Here is an 18,029-nt window from a genome sequence, read left to right as displayed (position 1 = left end):
TTTATGACTTTAAGGTTATTAATTGATAGGGTTATGGAGAGGTTTTACAAACGTGTTAAAAAAATAACCACATTTGATAATTCGTTGCAAATTAAACTCTAATCATCAATTCCTCACCTATCATGTTGTTTCTTGACGGGTACTGTTCATTGATGCATTCCATGATCGATTATGTGCAAAATATGTAGTGAAAAAATATGATAAAAATGACCAAATGAATGAACTCGCTCTTTTAGATCCATGCATTTTTTTATACAACGATATATTTAGATTAACAAGTGGCAAAATATATTAGTATTGAACTCGTCATATCACATATCTGTACTTAATGCCTTTCACTTAATTACAAGTAACAGAGAAATATTACTAGACAATTGTATTAAGTAGCCAAAATATTATAGTCTTATGATGAAACAAACTGAAAGTAAAAAAACTTAATAGTTTTGAATCAACACATTCTCGTTTAAATCTCATGCATGGAGATCACCAGGTAATGGGACAGAGATACATCACGGTGTCCTCCAAGTTGGGGCAATCATCTCGCACTCCTCCATATAGGCGATCTCAGTTCTTGTTCCCGCTTCTTCCATCGCTTCTGTTTTTTTCTTTAGATTGGGGCACATTCTGCATCTGAAGCTTTTCTCTTCCTTGGTGCTGATCTTGTCTCATCCTAAACACAAACAAAGAAATATTGTATACTGAACAAAACAACTGTTTATATTATATGTATCTTAAAGTTTTACATGTCAAAAATATATACATATAGATGTGTATATAATTAAATTGCTGGATCTAACTCACCTCGTCGTTAAATCCTCCCAAAGTTCTTTGGGAAGTCCAAATGACACCCATGTCCTCATCGATCACCGTGGTCGGCGATCTTGCCGGCTTGTCTTGGACTTGTTCTACCTGTGGATATGTAAAACAAGTTAGGTAAGAATGAAACATACACACACACACACACACACACATATTATAGGGTTAATTAAACGAATTAAATTATACATGGATGTTTGGTGTCATATTCATGGGGTCAGCATCTTGAGGCGGTTGGTATACTACAATCCGCATGTTTTCGGGGTTTCCACGGTCTGTATTCTCTGGCCACCTCGCCTTCAACTCTGCTGTTTTTGCCTTTGTAAACTGAAAATGTTCCGTCAATTACCGTATAATCAAATTCCAGTTAAACCAAGAAGTACTTTTTAATTAGAGATGAGGGGCCAAATTAGTCAAGAGGCAGGGACTTACAGAAATCAACAGGGGCCTGTACCTCATGTATAGTACTACTCGAGCCCTCCATAGGGCTAATAATACCTTTTGGATCAACAGGGGCCTGTATCTCATGGTTTTCAAAGGGTAGGACTTCTCGAAATACCATTTGAGGTGTGGAGGATGGTGCAACAAAAATGTTTTGAACACCATTTGAAGTTAAATTCGAAAGATCTTCAAAAGGTATCATGATGGCATACTTATATCACATGAGAAAGACATTTTGGAGAAGAGATTTAAGGAGAGAGAGAACTACTTTGTGAAAGGAATAGAAGCAAGACTACAAGGACCGATGGAGAGACTGCACAAAGATGTAGGGAACAAATGCTGGTTCTAGATTTATAGGGAAGAAGGATCCTGCGTAGGAGGCAGGTAAATTAAGCACGTAGATGTTTTAGAAAAAAAAAAAAATTATTGCGGGCGTTCCAATTGGGAAGTTGACTGATTATAGACAAAACCATTACACAGTATCTGGCCCAATTTTTCGAGTTACACGTTTTACATTTAATGTCTCAAAATTTTCATCCATATTTCTCGGTTCTAATTATCATAACTCTAGCGTTTTGTGAGTTGGTAACATTATCTTCGTTGTGTTTTTGTCGATTATGAAAGTTGGTAGGCCGGTAACAAACGAAAGGAAAAATATTAGACAACATTTATTTTAAAGTTTCCAAAAATTTGGGTTTTCAAAATTAATTTTGTTATCAAATTGATTGAGGCGATTTTTTGATAGAGGCATGTACATTGAACTTGAATGTATTTTGAAATAAAAAATTACTGCAGACCTTTATTTGGATAAAGGTTTGCCAATTAGGAAAGTTGAAGGGCCAATAAAATCATAGAAAAAATTGTTAGACAATATCTGGCTCAATTTTTCAAATTACATGTTTACATTCAATGTCTCAAAACTTCATTCAACCCCGGTTACAATTGTCACGACTCTAGTGTTTTGTGAGTTTATCGCTAAGGGGTGTAGATCCTGTAAGTTATATATATATATATATTCCCATTTCTACCTAGTACGAAGCCTTTTGGGAGCTCAATGATTTCGGGTTCTATCGAAACTCCGAAGTTAAGAGAGTTTGCGCGAGAGCAATCCCAGGATAAGTGACCCACTAAAAAGTTCTCGTGTGAGTTCACAAAGACAAAACCATAAGGGCGTGGTGGGGGATCAAAGCAGACAATATCATGCTACGAATTAAAAGTTTTCAAAATGTAGTGAGGGCTCGGGCCGGGATGTGACAACATTGTCTTTGTTGTGCTTTTGCCGTTATGAAAGTTGGTGGGCCAGTAACAAATTAAAAGAAAAGTATTAGTCAATTTTTGGTTGAAAATAAACTAATTCTAAGATTTTAAGAGTGAGTGATATTTCTATCATTTTTCTTTTTCTCTATGTGTTTTTTCTTAGCTTATTACTTGATTTGAAAGTTTTCAAAAACTTACATTTTCAAAATTAATTTTGATCTTATCAACTCAATCAATTTGATAAAGGCATGTACATTGAGCACGGAGGTATTTGAAATTAAAAAAAAAAGTTATTACGGGCTCTCATTTGGATAAAGTTTTGCAAAAGCAAAGTTGACGGGCCGATAAAATTATAGAAAAAATGGCTAAACAAAATCTGGCTCAATTTTTTCAAATTACATGTTTACATTTAATGTCTAAAAAATTCATTAAAAAATTCACTCATTTTTTCCATTTCCAGTTGTCCTCTAGTTTTTATGAGTTCGTGAAATTTTGTCTTTCATTGTGCTTTTGTCGATTAGGAAAGTAAGGGAAAGGTATTAGACAATATTTGGCTCAAAAATTTAAATTGATTCTAGACTTTTGAGAGTTGGTGGCATTTATGTCATTGATCTTTATATCTATGGGGGGTTTTTGGTGAAATCCTATCATCAAAAGATAAAGCACGTCAATTGAAGATATATATATCATTTCATAAGGCAAGCTTTGTGAAAGAACGTGATTAAACTAGTCTACCGTAAGACGGAGGAACAATTGACAGATATCTTTATTAAGATACTATCAAAGGATTGATTTATATATCTCAGGGAAATGCTTGGAGTTAAGTCAGTAAGTAATTAGAAGGGAGTGTTAGAGATTAATTAGCATACTGTGCTTGCTCCAAGAATTTTGTCGTGTTGTCCTTATGTTTTCGTTTGTAGGATGGCATCTCGAGATCAGATGCCCAAGTTTAACTCTTAGATTCATTCCTAGTTTATGGCTTACTATTCGATCTCCATGTATCACTATCTCATGGTGTCTTGTATTAGGTTTGGATTTGTGCAAGCACTCTTACATCAAGGAATATAGCCGTTTTGTGATGATGATGAATATCCTACAAGAGGCAGGCATAGAGCACCTAGAGGACGACGCTCGTGATGAGGTGGTGTTGGTGGCACGAATTCCACCAGATATAACCCCTAAGCTTACCTAACACACTCAGTGGTGCCAAGGTTGGAGGAAGAGGGGGTCCAACAAAGTGCAGAGGCTAAGGGTGTTGCATGTGGAAAAGGGAACAAAATTTTCTTTACGTCTTACCTTTTTGCTCTACAGATTCAGGGAGAAATTTTTAATTATGATGGGAACACGAGTGGTACACTACATATTTTTATGTAAGTGGTGAGAAATTTTATTTTTTAAGTTATTAACTTTTTAACACACATATTTCACTATTTATTTAACGACACGTGATGTACTATCTCGTGTAACGGTCGCATTGAAAAATCTCTCCCATAGGATCGTTTAATTTGAGCTGGAACTGTTGGGCCAGCCTACTGGACCAATAAGAAAATTGACTGAGAAGCTTGAGTCAAGCCATAGCAGAATCGGTCGAGCCTCCCGCATGAAGTTCGAATTTTACAAGGGTGCGCTCGTAAAGATGCCGGAGAGCAACTCGGCTGGAGCTCGTCCATCAATAGTTGTCCCCGACAGATAAATTGTTATGATCAACATGGATAAACTGGATTTTATGAGTATATGTTGTTATGCAAATTAAATTCTATCAACTAGCATAAAAAATTCTTATTTAGAATAAGAAAATTTAATACTCCATTACTAAGTAGTAAACAACTTTAATAAAAATTCGGATTCTAATTTATCCTCAATCCAACTCCTATTTTTTCATTTCTTCCTATTCTAATAATGAATCGATGAGCATGCATGCCACCAATTTGATAAATAATAGAAAAATTGAATAAGAGAGATTCAAATTGTCGTTATCGTCATGCAATATCAAGGCTAATCTATATAGCATTGGCATATGCAATAATTCTATAACTACGTCAATACTCATATAATTAAAAAGAAGTAGATAATACTGCACAAAAAACTGTCTGGTATTTTACATTCACCTAGACATATAATGATTGACAATATAGGGAGTAGTCCAAGACCATATAAGCACATAACAAACCTTGTTCCTCATTGATGTGGGACAACTCTCAACACGCCCCCGTACGTGTGGCCGATTTTCAAGCCTACACGTGGACAACAACTGGGTGACGTGGAGCGCGTGTGGCCGTTTGGCTTCACATGAGGACAACTCGCTTTGATACCATGATGAAATTGAGGTTCCACCATAAAACCAATTGGCAATATGGAAAGTAGCTCAAGACCATATAAGCACATAGCAAACCTTGTCTCTCACCGATGTGGTACAACTCTCAACAAATGATCCATAGGTGTTAAAATCCAACAACTGACAAACCAAAGAAAATTGTCTGCTGCAAGTGGTGGATTCTCTTGATGGTTAGCGTCTTTCTCTTCGACTCACTGCATTTCAGGTTCAAACTCTCCATCCCTGTAGTGTAGATTAGTGCAGAATATCACTTGTAATTGAAAAATAATTGTATGCTAAATTTATGGTGGGTTGAAATCTTTCCCGTTTAGCAGCCTGAGTCCTTCGAACAAGCTCTCATTATCAACCATTAATTCCTCAGCATTTACTTCCACCTTCCTTTTCTTTCGTCTATCAGATAGGTATGCTTCATAAAGTATGAAGGTAACCACTTCAACTCCTAGAAGATAATTCATTTGTTCTGTATGAATAACTGCAAAGTAAACATTCATTTTCTGTTGAGTTTTGGTTTCAATATTTGTTGTATATTTCATTATGAAGATTACAAGAGAGTGAAGGCAACTCTTATAGAGAGCCAAAAGAAAGCTACAATAGATTGTAGGATAACTACACAACACAATCCCTAAAATCTGCCCTAATAAGTGGAAAAGCAAAAACCAAATTACAAGTAAAGAATCTTTTACAAGTAATTAAGAAAGGTTGATGTAAGGTGAATGACAAGCTATGGAAAGTGATTGGTAAATGACAAGCTATGGAGAAGGGTTGATGTAAGGTGAATGACAAGCTATGGAAAGTGATTGGTGAATGACAAGCTATGGAGAAAGGTTGATGTGGTTGATGTAAGGTGAATGACAAGCTATGGTGAGGATGACAACACATACATACAACCCATCCATACAAACCGATTTCAATACACCCCCTCAAGCTGGATCAAGGGGATTGATTGATCCAAGCTTGCACAACAAACGCTGAAACTGAGTAGAGTCTAGTGCTTTTGTGAATAAATCAGCAAGTTGATCATGGCTGCGTGTAAACACGGTGTCTATCACCTTGGATTGAACTTGAGCACGAATATAATGGCAGTCAACTTCAATATGTTTAGTCATTTCATGGAATATTGGATTGGAGGCAATGTGCATGGCAGCTTGGTTATCACAATACAAGGACATAGGTGCCATGCTTATGAATCCGAGCTCGGAAAGAAGACCTTTCAACCATATGAGTTCACAGGTTGTTGCTGCCATAGCCCTATACTCAGCTTCGGCACTAGATCGAGCAATAACAGTTTGTTTCTTGCTCTTCCAAGTGACAAGGTTCCTTCCAACAAATGTGCAAAAACCTATTGTGAATTTTCGATCAAGGGCATTTCCAGCCCAGTCAGCATTTGTGTAGGCCAAGATGTGATTTGATCCATTGTTCTTCATAATTATCCCCCTTCCTACTGAGCCCTTGAGATATCGAAGTATTCTCTTGACGATTTCCTAGTGAACTAGAGTAGGAGAGTGCATGAACTGACTGGCTAGGCTAACTGAATATGAGATATCAGGCCTAGTAATAGTGAGATAAATAAGTTTCCCAACCATTCGCTGATAAACACTAGGGTCCGAGAGAGGTTCACCTTTTTCATGCCACTGAAGTTTGCTAGCTAGGGGTGTCCGAGCTGGTTTACATTCCATCATGTTAGCTTCATTTAGAAGATCGAGAACATACTTTCTTTGATTCAAGAACAATCCCTTTGAAGAGGTAGCCACCTCAATTCCAAGAAAGTATTTCAAGGGCCCCAAGTCTTTAATGGAAATTTTTTGGTGAAGTGACTGCTTAAGCGTCTTGATTTCACTTATATTGTCACCCGTAATAATTAGGTCGCAATATATATAAGCATAATCAATTTGCCAGCAACACTACTTCGAACAAACAAAGAAGAGTCAGCATGACTCATTTTGAACCCTGCAACTTTAAGGACTGAACTAAACTTCGAATACCAAGCTCGAGGGGACTGTTTGAGACCATATATGGCTTTGTGAAGTTTGCAGACCTTGTTGGGTTCATTTTCTCTTGGATGACCAGGAGGCAACTTCATGTACATTTCTTCTTCAAGATCCCCATGAAGAAATGCATTTTTCACATCCATTTGGAATAAGGGCCATGCATTATTGACTGCCACAGACAACAATACCCTCACTGTGTTCATTTTGGCAACAGGAGCAAAGGTCTCCTTATAGTCAATGCCATAGGTTTGAGCAAAGCCTTGAGCTACTAATCGTGCTTTGTGTCTTTCAATGCTTCCATTGGAGTTGAATTTGGTCTTATATATCCACCTACTTCCCACGACCTTCTTGCCATTTGGAAGATCCACCACACTCATTGTTTGGTTGTCATTCAGAGCTTGAAGCTCTTTAGTCATAACATCTTGCCACAGGCATGCATGTGGCTTCATGAAAATTCCTTGGTTCGAAAGTGTGGGACAATTTGTTAAGGAAAGAAGTATGAGAAGATGAGAATCTGTGATAAGAAATGGCTGCAGAGATAGGATGCCTTGCAGTGTAAGTAACATACTCTTGTAACCTCACTGGTGGATGTCTATCTCGTGTAGGATTTCTTCTTGGTGCACTTATAGCTTGCTGATTTGGTTGAGCTTCTGATGGTCCAGAGGAGCTTGGCACTGCATCAATTACACTTTCAGTGAGTTGAGAATTATCAATGCTGATATGAGCAGGAGTAACTTCATGAATTTCTGCTGGAATAGGTAGTGGAAATAGGTCCATAAGATCTTCCATATTAGCATTAGTCTCCAACCCTTTGTGGAAATAAGGTGAATATTCATCAAATCGCACATCTCTAGAGACTGCCAGTTTCCCCATGTTAGGGTTGTACACTTTGTAACCCTTTTGAGAATTGGCGTATCCCATAAACACACATTTGGCAGCTCGAGGGTCGAGTTTGTCATGATGGAGAGCTTGAATGTGCACATAACAAGTACAACCAAAGGTCCTGAGGTGAGACAAGTTTATAGGCTTGCCCTTTATGACTTCAAAATGAGATTTAGTATTCAACACTCGAGTTGACAGTCTATTAATGATGTACGTGGCAGTGAGTAGGGTTTGAGACCAAAATTTCTTAGGAACATTCATTTGGATCATAAACGATCGAGTATTCTCCAATAAGTCTCGATTCTTTCTCTCTGCCACACCATTTTGTTGTGGTATACCAACACAGCTAGTTTGATGCAAAATGCCATGATTGCTCAAGTAATTACTCATGTTATTGGAAGTGTATTCGGTACCATTATTTGATCTTAATATATATAACTTAGATGAAAATTGATTGGTGATTAGGTTGTGAAAGTCTTTAAAAGCATCAAACAAATCACTTTTAAGTTTTAAAAGATACAACCAGGTTACTCTAGAATAGTCATCAATAAATGTAACATAATATCTATATCCATCAAAGAATTCTACACGAGAATGACCCCAAATATCAGAGTGAACAAGCTCAAAAAGTTTACTAGTTCTAGAATTAGAGGAAACAAAAGGAAGTCTAGTGGCTTTTGACATTTGATAAGTTTCACACTTCAAGGTGTTTTTACAAAAAAAGGGAAAGAACTTGGTCATCAAATGTTCTGAGGGATGGGCAAGGCGTTGATGCCAGAGTTGGTGTTCCTGAACTTGACTTAAGTTGACACTGAGCTTTTTGACAAATTGGACTCCTTTGAGAGATAGTAGAGTCCATTCAAGAAGAACCCTTCACTAATCTTCTTCTGAGTAACTCGGTCCTGAAACATAACATTGTGAGGGGAAAATATGGCAAGACAGTCTAAGGTTTTTGTGATTTTTCCTATTGACAAAAGCTGAAAAGGAAAAGAAGGTACATAGAAAGCAGTGGAATCAGTATGCTCACTTAGCAATCTAATTTTTCCTTTCCCTAGAATAGGTTCCCCTTTCCCATTTGCAACAGATACATGAATTAGATCAATAATTCTTTGAAAATCGTGGAGACTATAGGGTTTATTAGTTATATGATCAGTGGCACCAGAGTCAATAATCCAAAAATCATGTGTAACATTTGCACTAAGAGCAGTGAAAATGGCACTGATAATACCTGGAATATTGCCTTTCGATGTGTTCTCCGAGTAAGCCAAGAATCCAGCAAATTTCCCTAGCATTGCAGTAGGGTTTTCAGGTGTCATTTCATCAGGTTCAGTGCTTCCTTGCTTCTTTTGAAGAAAAACAGCAAACTTGTTGATCAAGGACACATGATTTGTTGAGAAATTGGCCATCCCATCAGTTGAGGAACAAGCTAAATGAAATGCTTTTGGAGTGACTCAACCCTTCCCATCTTTGATCATCCTGCCTTCCCTATCAAACTTAGGCTTTAACTCCGGATAAAGAATCCAACATTTTTCTCTCAAATGTCCTTTCATGTTGCAATAAGAACATTTCCAGTCTGCTTTCTTGCCAAGCACCTTATCACCAGTTGCTTTGTGATTTGTCGTGAAAACCCTAGCTTCAGAGTTGGATTTGAGCTCAACGTTCATCACTCTTCGTCGAATTTCCTCTTTCTGGACTGCATGACACACACTGGTAAAAGAGGACAGCTATTGAGTCATTAACAAGTGACTACGTAGGTCTTCATACTCTGCTCCCAAGCTTGCTAAGAGTTGAAACACCTTGTCTTCATCAGCCCTCTTCAGTAGCACAGCGGAATCAGTTGTGTGTGGACGATACATGTTGAGTTCATTCCACATGGATTTCATACTTCCAAGGTGTTGAACAAAGGAGTGATCACCTTGCTTTAAACTAGCCATACTGTTCTTCAGTTGAAAGATGCGAACTGAGTTGTTTTGGCTGCCATACATATCTTTGACAGACTCCCATAGAAGAAGGGAAGACTCTGAGTAGCTGAAAAGTTCAGACAGTTTTGGCTCCATGAAGTTAAGTAACCAGGACATGACCAGCTGATCAGTAGCATGCCATGCATCGTAAGTTGGTGAAGTGGATTCTAGGGACTCAGAGCTTCCATTGATAAACGCTAGCTTCGATCTTCCTCATAGAGTAAGTGACACAGCTCTTGACCAAGGAAGGTAGTTGAACTTGTTCAGTAGCACCGAGCAGAGTCGTTGATTTGGACTGTTCTCAACCCCTTGGGTTAAGTTTGGGGAAGAGGATGAGGCATTGTCGGCACTAGACACATTTTCTTCTACCATCTCTATCGATGATGAGAAAATGAAGAAGTAAAAAAAATGAACAGAGTCAGGACCCTATGGTTCCTGCTCTGATACCATGTTGAGTTTTGGTTTCAATATTTGTTGTATATTTCATTATGAAGATTACAAGAGAGTGAAGGCAACTCTTATTGAGAGCCAAAAGAAAGCTACAATAGATTGTAGGATAACTACACAAACACAATCCCTAAAATCTGCCCTAACAAGTGGAAAAACAAAAACCAAATTACAAGTAAAGAAGCTTTTACAAGTAACTAAGAAAGGTTGATGTAAGGTGAATGACAAGCTATGGAAAGTGATTGGTAAATGACAAGCTATGAAGAATGGTTGATGTAAGGTGAATGACAAGCTATGGAAAGTGATTGGTGAATGACAAGCTATGGAGAATGGTTGATGTGGTTGATGTAAGGTGAATGACAAGCTATGGTGAGGATAACATCTCATACATACAACCCATTCATACAAACCGGTTTCAATATTTTCAGAAAAAGAGAACTACTCATAGAATTCTTGCAGTTAACAAGTACAATCAGCTGGAGAAAAAATATGCCTGTCATGATATAGATCACTGTCTATACAGAAAAGTACTTTACGTTCTCAATGTCGAGACCATCTAGAGGGAGATCTTCCAGAAGCATGAATGAGTCGACAATATTTATCCCATCCAAAGTAGTGCTGGCTTTCTTTCCTTCCTGTTACATGAAAGGCAAAGAAAGTTATGTGAGAGTCATGAGAACATTTCTACACTTCTCTATATATAAGTATATCAAAGTCAATTATATGGTCACTATATGTACCGATAAAAAGATCAGATGAGCGGACAAGCCACCTAGCATGCATGTTCAAATTCTGGTTTAATTATTAGCATTTGAAGGTATAAAATAGATCCTCTAAAACTCATCTTATACATTTATATAATTTGTACATACCAAACTCAAGCAGGGTTTTTAATTAGCTAGAAGAAAGAGTCACAGTGACTTACTTGGAGAATTTAATTGTACAATGCTTTGTGAAGATTGACTTGCAACTCATGACTTTGGTCATTAGAACTAGAGCCCTCAACAACTCTAGCTTCCATTTGTGCACTTGATCTCCCAGCCCTTAATCTAAACTCGACAGAGTTGTCTGCTGATGATATAGTTTTCTCACATAGAAAAGACATTTTAGACAAGAGATCTAGAGAGAGAGAAGGAAAGGGAGAGAGTACTTCATGAAGAGAATATAAGCAGCAAAAGTACAAGGAAGAGGAGAGAAATTGAACACAGATGTATGGAAGAGAAGGGGTAGGTCTAAATTTATAGCAAAGACGGACCTTGCAAAAATAAGAGTTTATTGCGGGGCCCACATTTGTATAAACTTTTGTCAATTAGGAAAGTTGGTGAAGCTGTAAAATTGAATAAAAAATTGTTCAATAATATCTGGCTTAGTGTTTTTTTAAATTACATGTTTACATTCAATGTCCCAAAAATTCGTCATAGTTTCCCAATCCAATTGTCATAAAACATGCAAATAAAACAGAGGTATAAAACAAATAAAACATGCATAAAAGGCATGGACAATGAGAGCACAGAGGTTTCTTGAAAAAAATAAATTTATTGCGGGCTTCATTTGGATAACTTTTGCCAATTAGGAAAGTTTGTGGTTCGATAAAGGTTAAAGAAAAAAAAAGTTAGAAATATATCTGACGATTTTTTTAAATGGCTAAATTGGATTGTTCATCCCCGTGGTCATATGACACTTGCATGATGACCCTCGTGATGAAAAAACTAGGAATTAAACCCCCGTGGTCTAGAATGTTAGCAAATTTAGTCCAAAAGTAAGATTTCTGTTAAAGGACTGTTAAAAGTTGGGATAAAACTATATTTTATGTTCCAATTGACATTGAATTGGGGCTTTTTTTTTATTTAAAAAATTAAGCATTATTTTTTTTTTGTTAATTGTTATAAAAAAATATTTATTTTAAATGTTAATTGGAACTGAAAATACAGTTTTACCCATACTTTTAACAGTCATTTAACAGAAATCTTACTTTTGGACTAAATTTGATAACATTCTTGACCACAGGGGTTTAATTCCTAATTTTTTCACCACATGAGTCATCATGCAAGTTTCCTATGACCACGGGGATGAATAATCCAATTTGGCCTTTTTAAATTGTAGGTTTACATTCAATGTCCCAAAAGATAATTCATTTCCACCAATTGTCATGACTCACTTGGGTTTTCAAATTTAATTTTTGTTCTTATCAAATTAATTGAGGTGTTTGCTCTTAGAAAGGCATTTACAATGAGCATATATAGCAGTCTCTTAGAAGAATAAAATAGAACTCTGTGAACACGAAAATTTCCTGAAACGAAAGCGACAAGAACAACATGCACAAAATAATATTTGTATTTGATGATTTTGGGTTACAATCTCTCTCAAATTTGATCATCTGATTCGATCTCCGTAAGGTGTTGATTCGTGGATGTGCGATTGATCCAAAGGGCCGTTGGGCTTGATCTAAGGATGAACGTTCTTCAAGGGCCGTGGGCTTGATCTTGAAAGTGGATTTGAGCGGATCTTCAAGGAGCCGTTGGGGCTTGATCTTGAGGATGAGCGTTTCTTCAAGGACCGTTGAGGCTTGATCTTGAATAACGGTGATGAACGGATTTTCAAGGGCTTTTGGGCTTGATCTTGAAGAACAGTGATGAACGGATCTTCAAGGGCTTTTGGGCTCAGATCTTGAAGGACGGTTGGATATGTGGATTTGTCAACGTTGTTGATCCAAAGGGCCGTTGGGGCTTGATCTTAGGATGAACGGATGATGAATGATGAACACTTTCTTCAAGGGCCGTTGGTGCTTGATCTTGAATTGGTGGATGATTGTTGATCCAAGGGCCGTCGGGGCTTGATCTTGGAAGAACGATGAACGAAGAACACTTTCTTTTAAATTGTAGGTTTACATTCAATGTCCCAAAAGATAATTCATATCCACCAATTGTCATGACTCACTTGGGTTTTCAAATTTAATTTTTGTTCTTATCAAATTAATTGAGGTGTTTGCTCTTGGAAAGGCATTTACAATGAGCATATATAGCAGTCTCTTAGAAGAATAAAATAGAACTCATTTCAGGCTTTTGTTCTTATCAAATTAATTGAGGTGTTTGCTCTTAGAAAGGCATTTACAATGAGCACATATAGCAGTCTCTTGAAAAATAAAATAGAACTCCTTTCTGGCCACGGGTCTGGTGTTTCTAAATTTGTGTCTCTTATGTGTTTCCTTTCTACCATTTTGACATCTGTCCTGAACTTTAACCTCAAATTTAACAGCGTTAATCTTTCAAGAATGAATTAAAAAGAAAAGTAAAAATTTATTATTAAAAAAAACAACGCATTCTCGATGGTCACTCACAAAACCACACTATCCCATAGTCGTTGACGACGCTTCTCTTCACCGCCGGCAAAGCCTCTTTTACTCTTCCCTCTCTTTCCGATGAACCCACCCACTTATTATTAATTTTACTCTTGGGTTTCCTTTCCCCTCTTTGTGGGTTCACTTTCCCTTTCATATATAACCATCAAATCCTCCCCAAATTTCTTTCATTATTTTCAGGATTTGTTAGAACTTTTACAGAAGATATGTTCTATTGGGATTTTCAACCAAAGCTCAGATTATATCCGTAATTAGTGACATTATTCCTAAGAAAATTAACAATAGATTCTAGGGAACTTTAACGAAAAGCACCCGGTACTGTTCACTTTAACGAAAAACCACATTTTTACACTAAAAAGTCAATCATGTACAATTCACTTTACCCTTTATTTTGTCCTTATCATTAAAACTCAAAGTTTTCAAACCCTTTTCATTAGTTTTCCTTAAATTCTATCCAGAAATTAATTTGACAGAAGTTTGATTTGACTGTGGATATTGAATGGGAACATAATTATTTCAATCTTGGGCCAAGAGAGAGAGAGATAGATGGAGGAGGCTTTGGCAACAGGAGTTGGGGTAGCCGCTCCTGGAATGGGGTTGGCCGGCGTGGGTAACTGCTTGGGTTGCTAGGGCGGGAGACTGTCGAGATCCGGGGTGTGTGGGAAAGCGGTGGCTACGAGTTTCTTTATTTTTAGTTTTAGTTTTATAATTTTATTAAAAGTTAAGGTTAGGTTTAAATGGCTGGACACGTGTAAAAGAAATAAGAAATGAGACACAAAGGAGACATCAAGTTCGGGTCTGCTTCATTTGAATAAACTTTTGTTACTTAGGAAAGTTGGTGGTATGGTGTGAATAAAGAAAAAAGGTACACTATTTCGCTCAAATTTTCAAATAACAAGTTACATTATTGGGCTATGACAGAGGCCGCATGGGGGTTATCCGAATGTCTTCTAATCTCGGATAACTCACATATCGACTGTAAAGTCCTGTAATCTCTCAGCCGTTGCGGTTGCTCTTGCTTCTACACCACCGAACATAGAAGGACCGGAAGGACTGTTAGCATGTCCTTCTCGAGAAGAACTGCAGGAAAAAATGCTTGGTGGAGATGGGTTTTGCTGCGGAACCTTCACAGGTTTTCTTTCGGTCTCCATTTTATCAATAAATTTCAGGTTCGTCAAGTTTTCATAGGCTGACTTAAAAAATTCTGTCACCCTTTCTTCCGTATAGGGTTCGCCATCAAAACCCTGCATATTTTCCTCTGAAATTTTATTGTTGTAACAGTCAGCATCCGAAGCTTTTCTCTGTCTCGGTGCTGAACTTGTCCTTCTCTCCTAAAAATTAACCAAGATATTGTATAGTGAGCAAAATCAACTGCGTATATTATATATTTCAGAGTTTTATATGCGAAATATATACAATATATATAGTGAATAAAATCAATTACGTATATTAAATTGATCAATCTAACTCACCTCGTCATCTGAGCTTGCCCCTCCTTGTTTAGGGAATTTCTCATACATCATAAATCTAACCGCCTCGACAATCGATCTCATCAACCAAGAGTTTGATTTCTCATGTCTATAGAACTGCATGAAACATTTCAATTTAAAAAAACATATGACATTACTTTACTCCAATGGATTTTAAAGATTTTAATCAACAGTTTATAAATCTAGGGTTTTTAGGGGAAAAAGAAAAGAAAACTAAGTTTTCAAAATTACTTAATGAATTTCTCCAAGAACAAAAAAAACTCAATATCTATATTATATATAAAGGGAATGAATTAAATTACCGTGTCCTTCCCTCCCTTGGTTCGTCGTCTTTGAGTAATCCTCCAGCCATCTAGTCTTTCAGAGAAAGAAAATCGGTGAGGAGACCCCTCCGGTATCAACTGTAGCCATTCACAAACACATAATATTATTATTAGACATTTCACACTATAATTAGTTGATATAGTAGTAAAGCTATATGTATATACATACCGTCTTTAAATCCTCAGAGAATTCTGTGGGCAGTTCAAATGACACCACCTCCTCTCCGATCACCGTGGTCGGTGATTTTGTCGGTTTGTCTTGGACTTGTGCTACCTGTTGGTGGATATGCAAAAAAAAGCTAGGTGAGAGTGAAACGCACACACATATATTATAGGGTTATAATTAAACGAATGAAATTATACTTGGAGGCTTGGTGTCATATTCATGGGGTATTTAGGCGGTTGGTATACTACAATTTGCATGTTTTCATGATCAGACCACCTCGCCTTCAACTCTGCTGTTTTTGCTTGTGTAAAATGAAAATGGTGAGACAATTAACATATATTCAAATTCCCATTGTACCAAGTACTTTTAATTAGGGATTGAGGGTCCGAATTAGTCAAGAGGCAAGGACTTACAGAAATCATTTTCCGAAGCAAGCGTTTGACTTGTTGCAATTTTTGCTCTCGGATACTACTACTATAGCCCTCCATAGGTCTAATTACTACTTTTGGATCAACACGGGCTTGTATCTCATGGCTTTCCACGAACTCGGCTTCTGGGAATTTAGAGAGGTCATTTTCAGATTCAGTAAATACATCAAGAGATGAGGGTTCTGCGGACATAGACATCTTGATGAAGAAAGTAAGAGAGAACGAGAGCGGAAGAGCGAGAGTTTTAAAGAGACTAAAAGACAGAGAGCGATACGAGGCGCAAAGCAGAAGGGATGGGATGGGGAAGAGAAAGTGTTACAGTTTTATAGGGCTGAGAGAGGGTCGACCTTCATGCACCTTCAGCAAACAGTGCCTGCAAAAAAGGTTAGGTGAGCTTTCAGTTTGTTACCAATTACGAAAGGTGGTATTGGCAAATGGAGGGAAAGTGCCTGATAAAATCTGAGCCAGATTCTCTCGTCACACATTTACATTCATTGTCCCAAATCCAAATATGAATATGTTGCCGTGTATATATATATCATATTGCTCTAACGGGATTTTCCCAAGAGTTTACCCCTAGTAATCTAATTAAACCATTCTTCGTTTGGGTGCGGCCCCTAAACGTGGAAACTTTTTTTTTTTTTTTGAACAAATGCAAACCATTTAATTTAGGCTTAAATGTTAAAATGATCCATGTGTTTTAGTCATTGGATCAATTTAGTCCATGTGTTTTCAATTTGACCAATTTGGTACTTATGTTTATCTTCATTAGCCAATCAAGAACATTTCCATTTTCTGTAAAAAAAAATATATATATAAATTATTATAAAAATATTTATTTGATTTAAAATATTAAAAAATGAACTAAAATTAAAAATGAAAAGAAAAATTATTCTCCTCCCAACTCCCCGAGCTCCTTCTTAACATTACCCCTCTCTTTTTTATGTCACAACCTTAATCATTTTTTAGATTGGAAGTTTTATCTCTTATATGTGTTATTTCTCATTAATTTGCATTTTTATGTAAAGAGAAAGGGTAATTATATCTCATATAATTTTTCTTATGATTTTGTTAGAGAGATTAAATGAAATATCCTTAATTGGCTTAAAGAGACAAACATGAAGACTAAAATTGCCAAATTGAAAGCACGGGAACTAAATTGGTCATATAACTATAACATATGGATTATTTTGATATTTAAGCCTTTAATTTACGTAACCAAAATTGTCTGAAAAGTTGGTTACATTTTTTATTTTGAGAGGGCCAATTGACAGTCAAAACTCATCAATTCACAACATGATTAGGCCATTATGTTTCCTTATATACTGTGGGCAAATGAAACCAACAACTGACATTATACTTCATGAGTTTTTCGTGGGCTGAAATGAATCTTTACTCGGTGTTTTTCTTAGGTCTGACATAGAGTCTGGTTGTGTACCGTTGAACCTTTTACTCTCCCAATTAAAATGAACAGAAAAAAAAAATATCTTGTTTGAAAATCAAATTTCAAAAAGCAGAGTGCTAGCAATCTTTGTAACTCGCACTTGGATCTTTTCACTTCTTCAAATGACACATGTCATTTTTTTTACAAATAATAATAATAATAATAATAAATTAATAATTACAAATTGAAAAATATAATTTCAAAAACATTAAATGTCTTTTTCTTGTATAAATAATAACACGTACGTGTCATGTGAAAAAGTGAAAAAATTCAAATGCAAAGGCTAGTGCAAAAATTGCTAGCATTAAAGGTGCGTTTTTTGCATCAGACTATCTCAAACTAAACTAACTCCAGGAACTAAGCTGAATTGGTTTAGAATTGACTAAGCTGGACTGACTTAGAATAGACTAAGCTGAACTTATTTAGTGCAGTGTTGGACTAAGAAGCAAGACTGTAGTATTTTTGAATAGACGAGCAAGACTATAATATTATATTATTTAATCTTTATCTTTTAATATTTTATTATTAATTTAGTATATATCAATTAATATTTTATTTGTACTTTATCTTTTTCGTTTTTTTTTTCTTTCTAGAATCATCTTCTTCTCCAATCTCTATAACCTTCATTTTTTCCTCCGCCTCTTCCTCCCCTTTCCCCTTTTTCCCCGTTTTTGTCCCATTTTTTTCTTTGTA

At 36.5% G+C, this 18,029-nt stretch overlaps 2 protein-coding genes and 1 long non-coding RNA gene across 3 annotated transcripts; all 3 read right to left on the bottom strand.

Moving 5' to 3' along the window:
* Positions 1-265: 265 nt before the first annotated feature.
* Positions 266-1,623, bottom strand: LOC126592448 (uncharacterized). Its single transcript, XM_050258127.1, has 4 exons — positions 1,249-1,623; positions 1,006-1,143; positions 802-909; positions 266-670 (listed from the first exon to the last, which is right to left on the bottom strand). The coding sequence occupies exons 1-4, from the start codon at positions 1,420-1,422 to the stop codon at positions 608-610; spliced, it is 483 nt and encodes a 160-aa protein (XP_050114084.1). The 5' UTR covers positions 1,423-1,623; the 3' UTR covers positions 266-607.
* Positions 1,624-10,198: 8,575 nt separating this feature from the next.
* LOC126592449 (uncharacterized) lies at positions 10,199-11,319 on the bottom strand. Its single transcript, XR_007612646.1, has 2 exons — positions 11,053-11,319; positions 10,199-10,762 (listed from the first exon to the last, which is right to left on the bottom strand). It is a non-coding gene; the product is annotated as an uncharacterized LOC126592449 (long non-coding RNA).
* A 2,949-nt stretch (positions 11,320-14,268) lies between these two features.
* LOC126592447 (uncharacterized) lies at positions 14,269-16,165 on the bottom strand. Its single transcript, XM_050258126.1, has 6 exons — positions 15,878-16,165; positions 15,662-15,766; positions 15,468-15,572; positions 15,278-15,376; positions 14,958-15,071; positions 14,269-14,816 (listed from the first exon to the last, which is right to left on the bottom strand). Exons 1-6 carry the CDS (start codon positions 16,088-16,090, stop codon positions 14,451-14,453), a joined length of 1,002 nt encoding a protein of 333 aa, XP_050114083.1. The 5' UTR covers positions 16,091-16,165; the 3' UTR covers positions 14,269-14,450.
* Positions 16,166-18,029: the final 1,864 nt, after the last annotated feature.

This window comes from Malus sylvestris, chromosome 12, assembly GCF_916048215.2.
Source record: "Malus sylvestris chromosome 12, drMalSylv7.2, whole genome shotgun sequence".
NCBI lineage: Eukaryota > Viridiplantae > Streptophyta > Magnoliopsida > Rosales > Rosaceae > Malus > Malus sylvestris.
The sequence above is the reverse complement of the archived record's forward strand: the minus strand, read 5'-3'. Positions and strand labels throughout refer to the sequence as shown.

Coding starts and splice junctions, on each gene's coding strand:
- LOC126592448 (XM_050258127.1), bottom strand. CDS start 1,422: ATGGTGTTCAAAACATTTTTGTTGCACCATCCTCCACACCTCAAATGG. Junction 1,144..1,248: donor ACAGGCCCCTGTTGATTTCT/GTAAGTCCCTGC, acceptor GAACATTTTCAG/TTTACAAAGGCAAAAACAGC. Junction 671..801: donor TGGGAGGATTTAACGACGAG/GTGAGTTAGATC, acceptor GTTTGTGTTTAG/GATGAGACAAGATCAGCACC.
- LOC126592447 (XM_050258126.1), bottom strand. CDS start 16,090: ATGTCTATGTCCGCAGAACCCTCATCTCTTGATGTATTTACTGAATCT. Junction 15,573..15,661: donor ATATGACACCAAGCCTCCAA/GTATAATTTCAT, acceptor ATCCACCAACAG/GTAGCACAAGTCCAAGACAA. Junction 15,072..15,277: donor CCAAGGGAGGGAAGGACACG/GTAATTTAATTC, acceptor TGTTTCATGCAG/TTCTATAGACATGAGAAATC.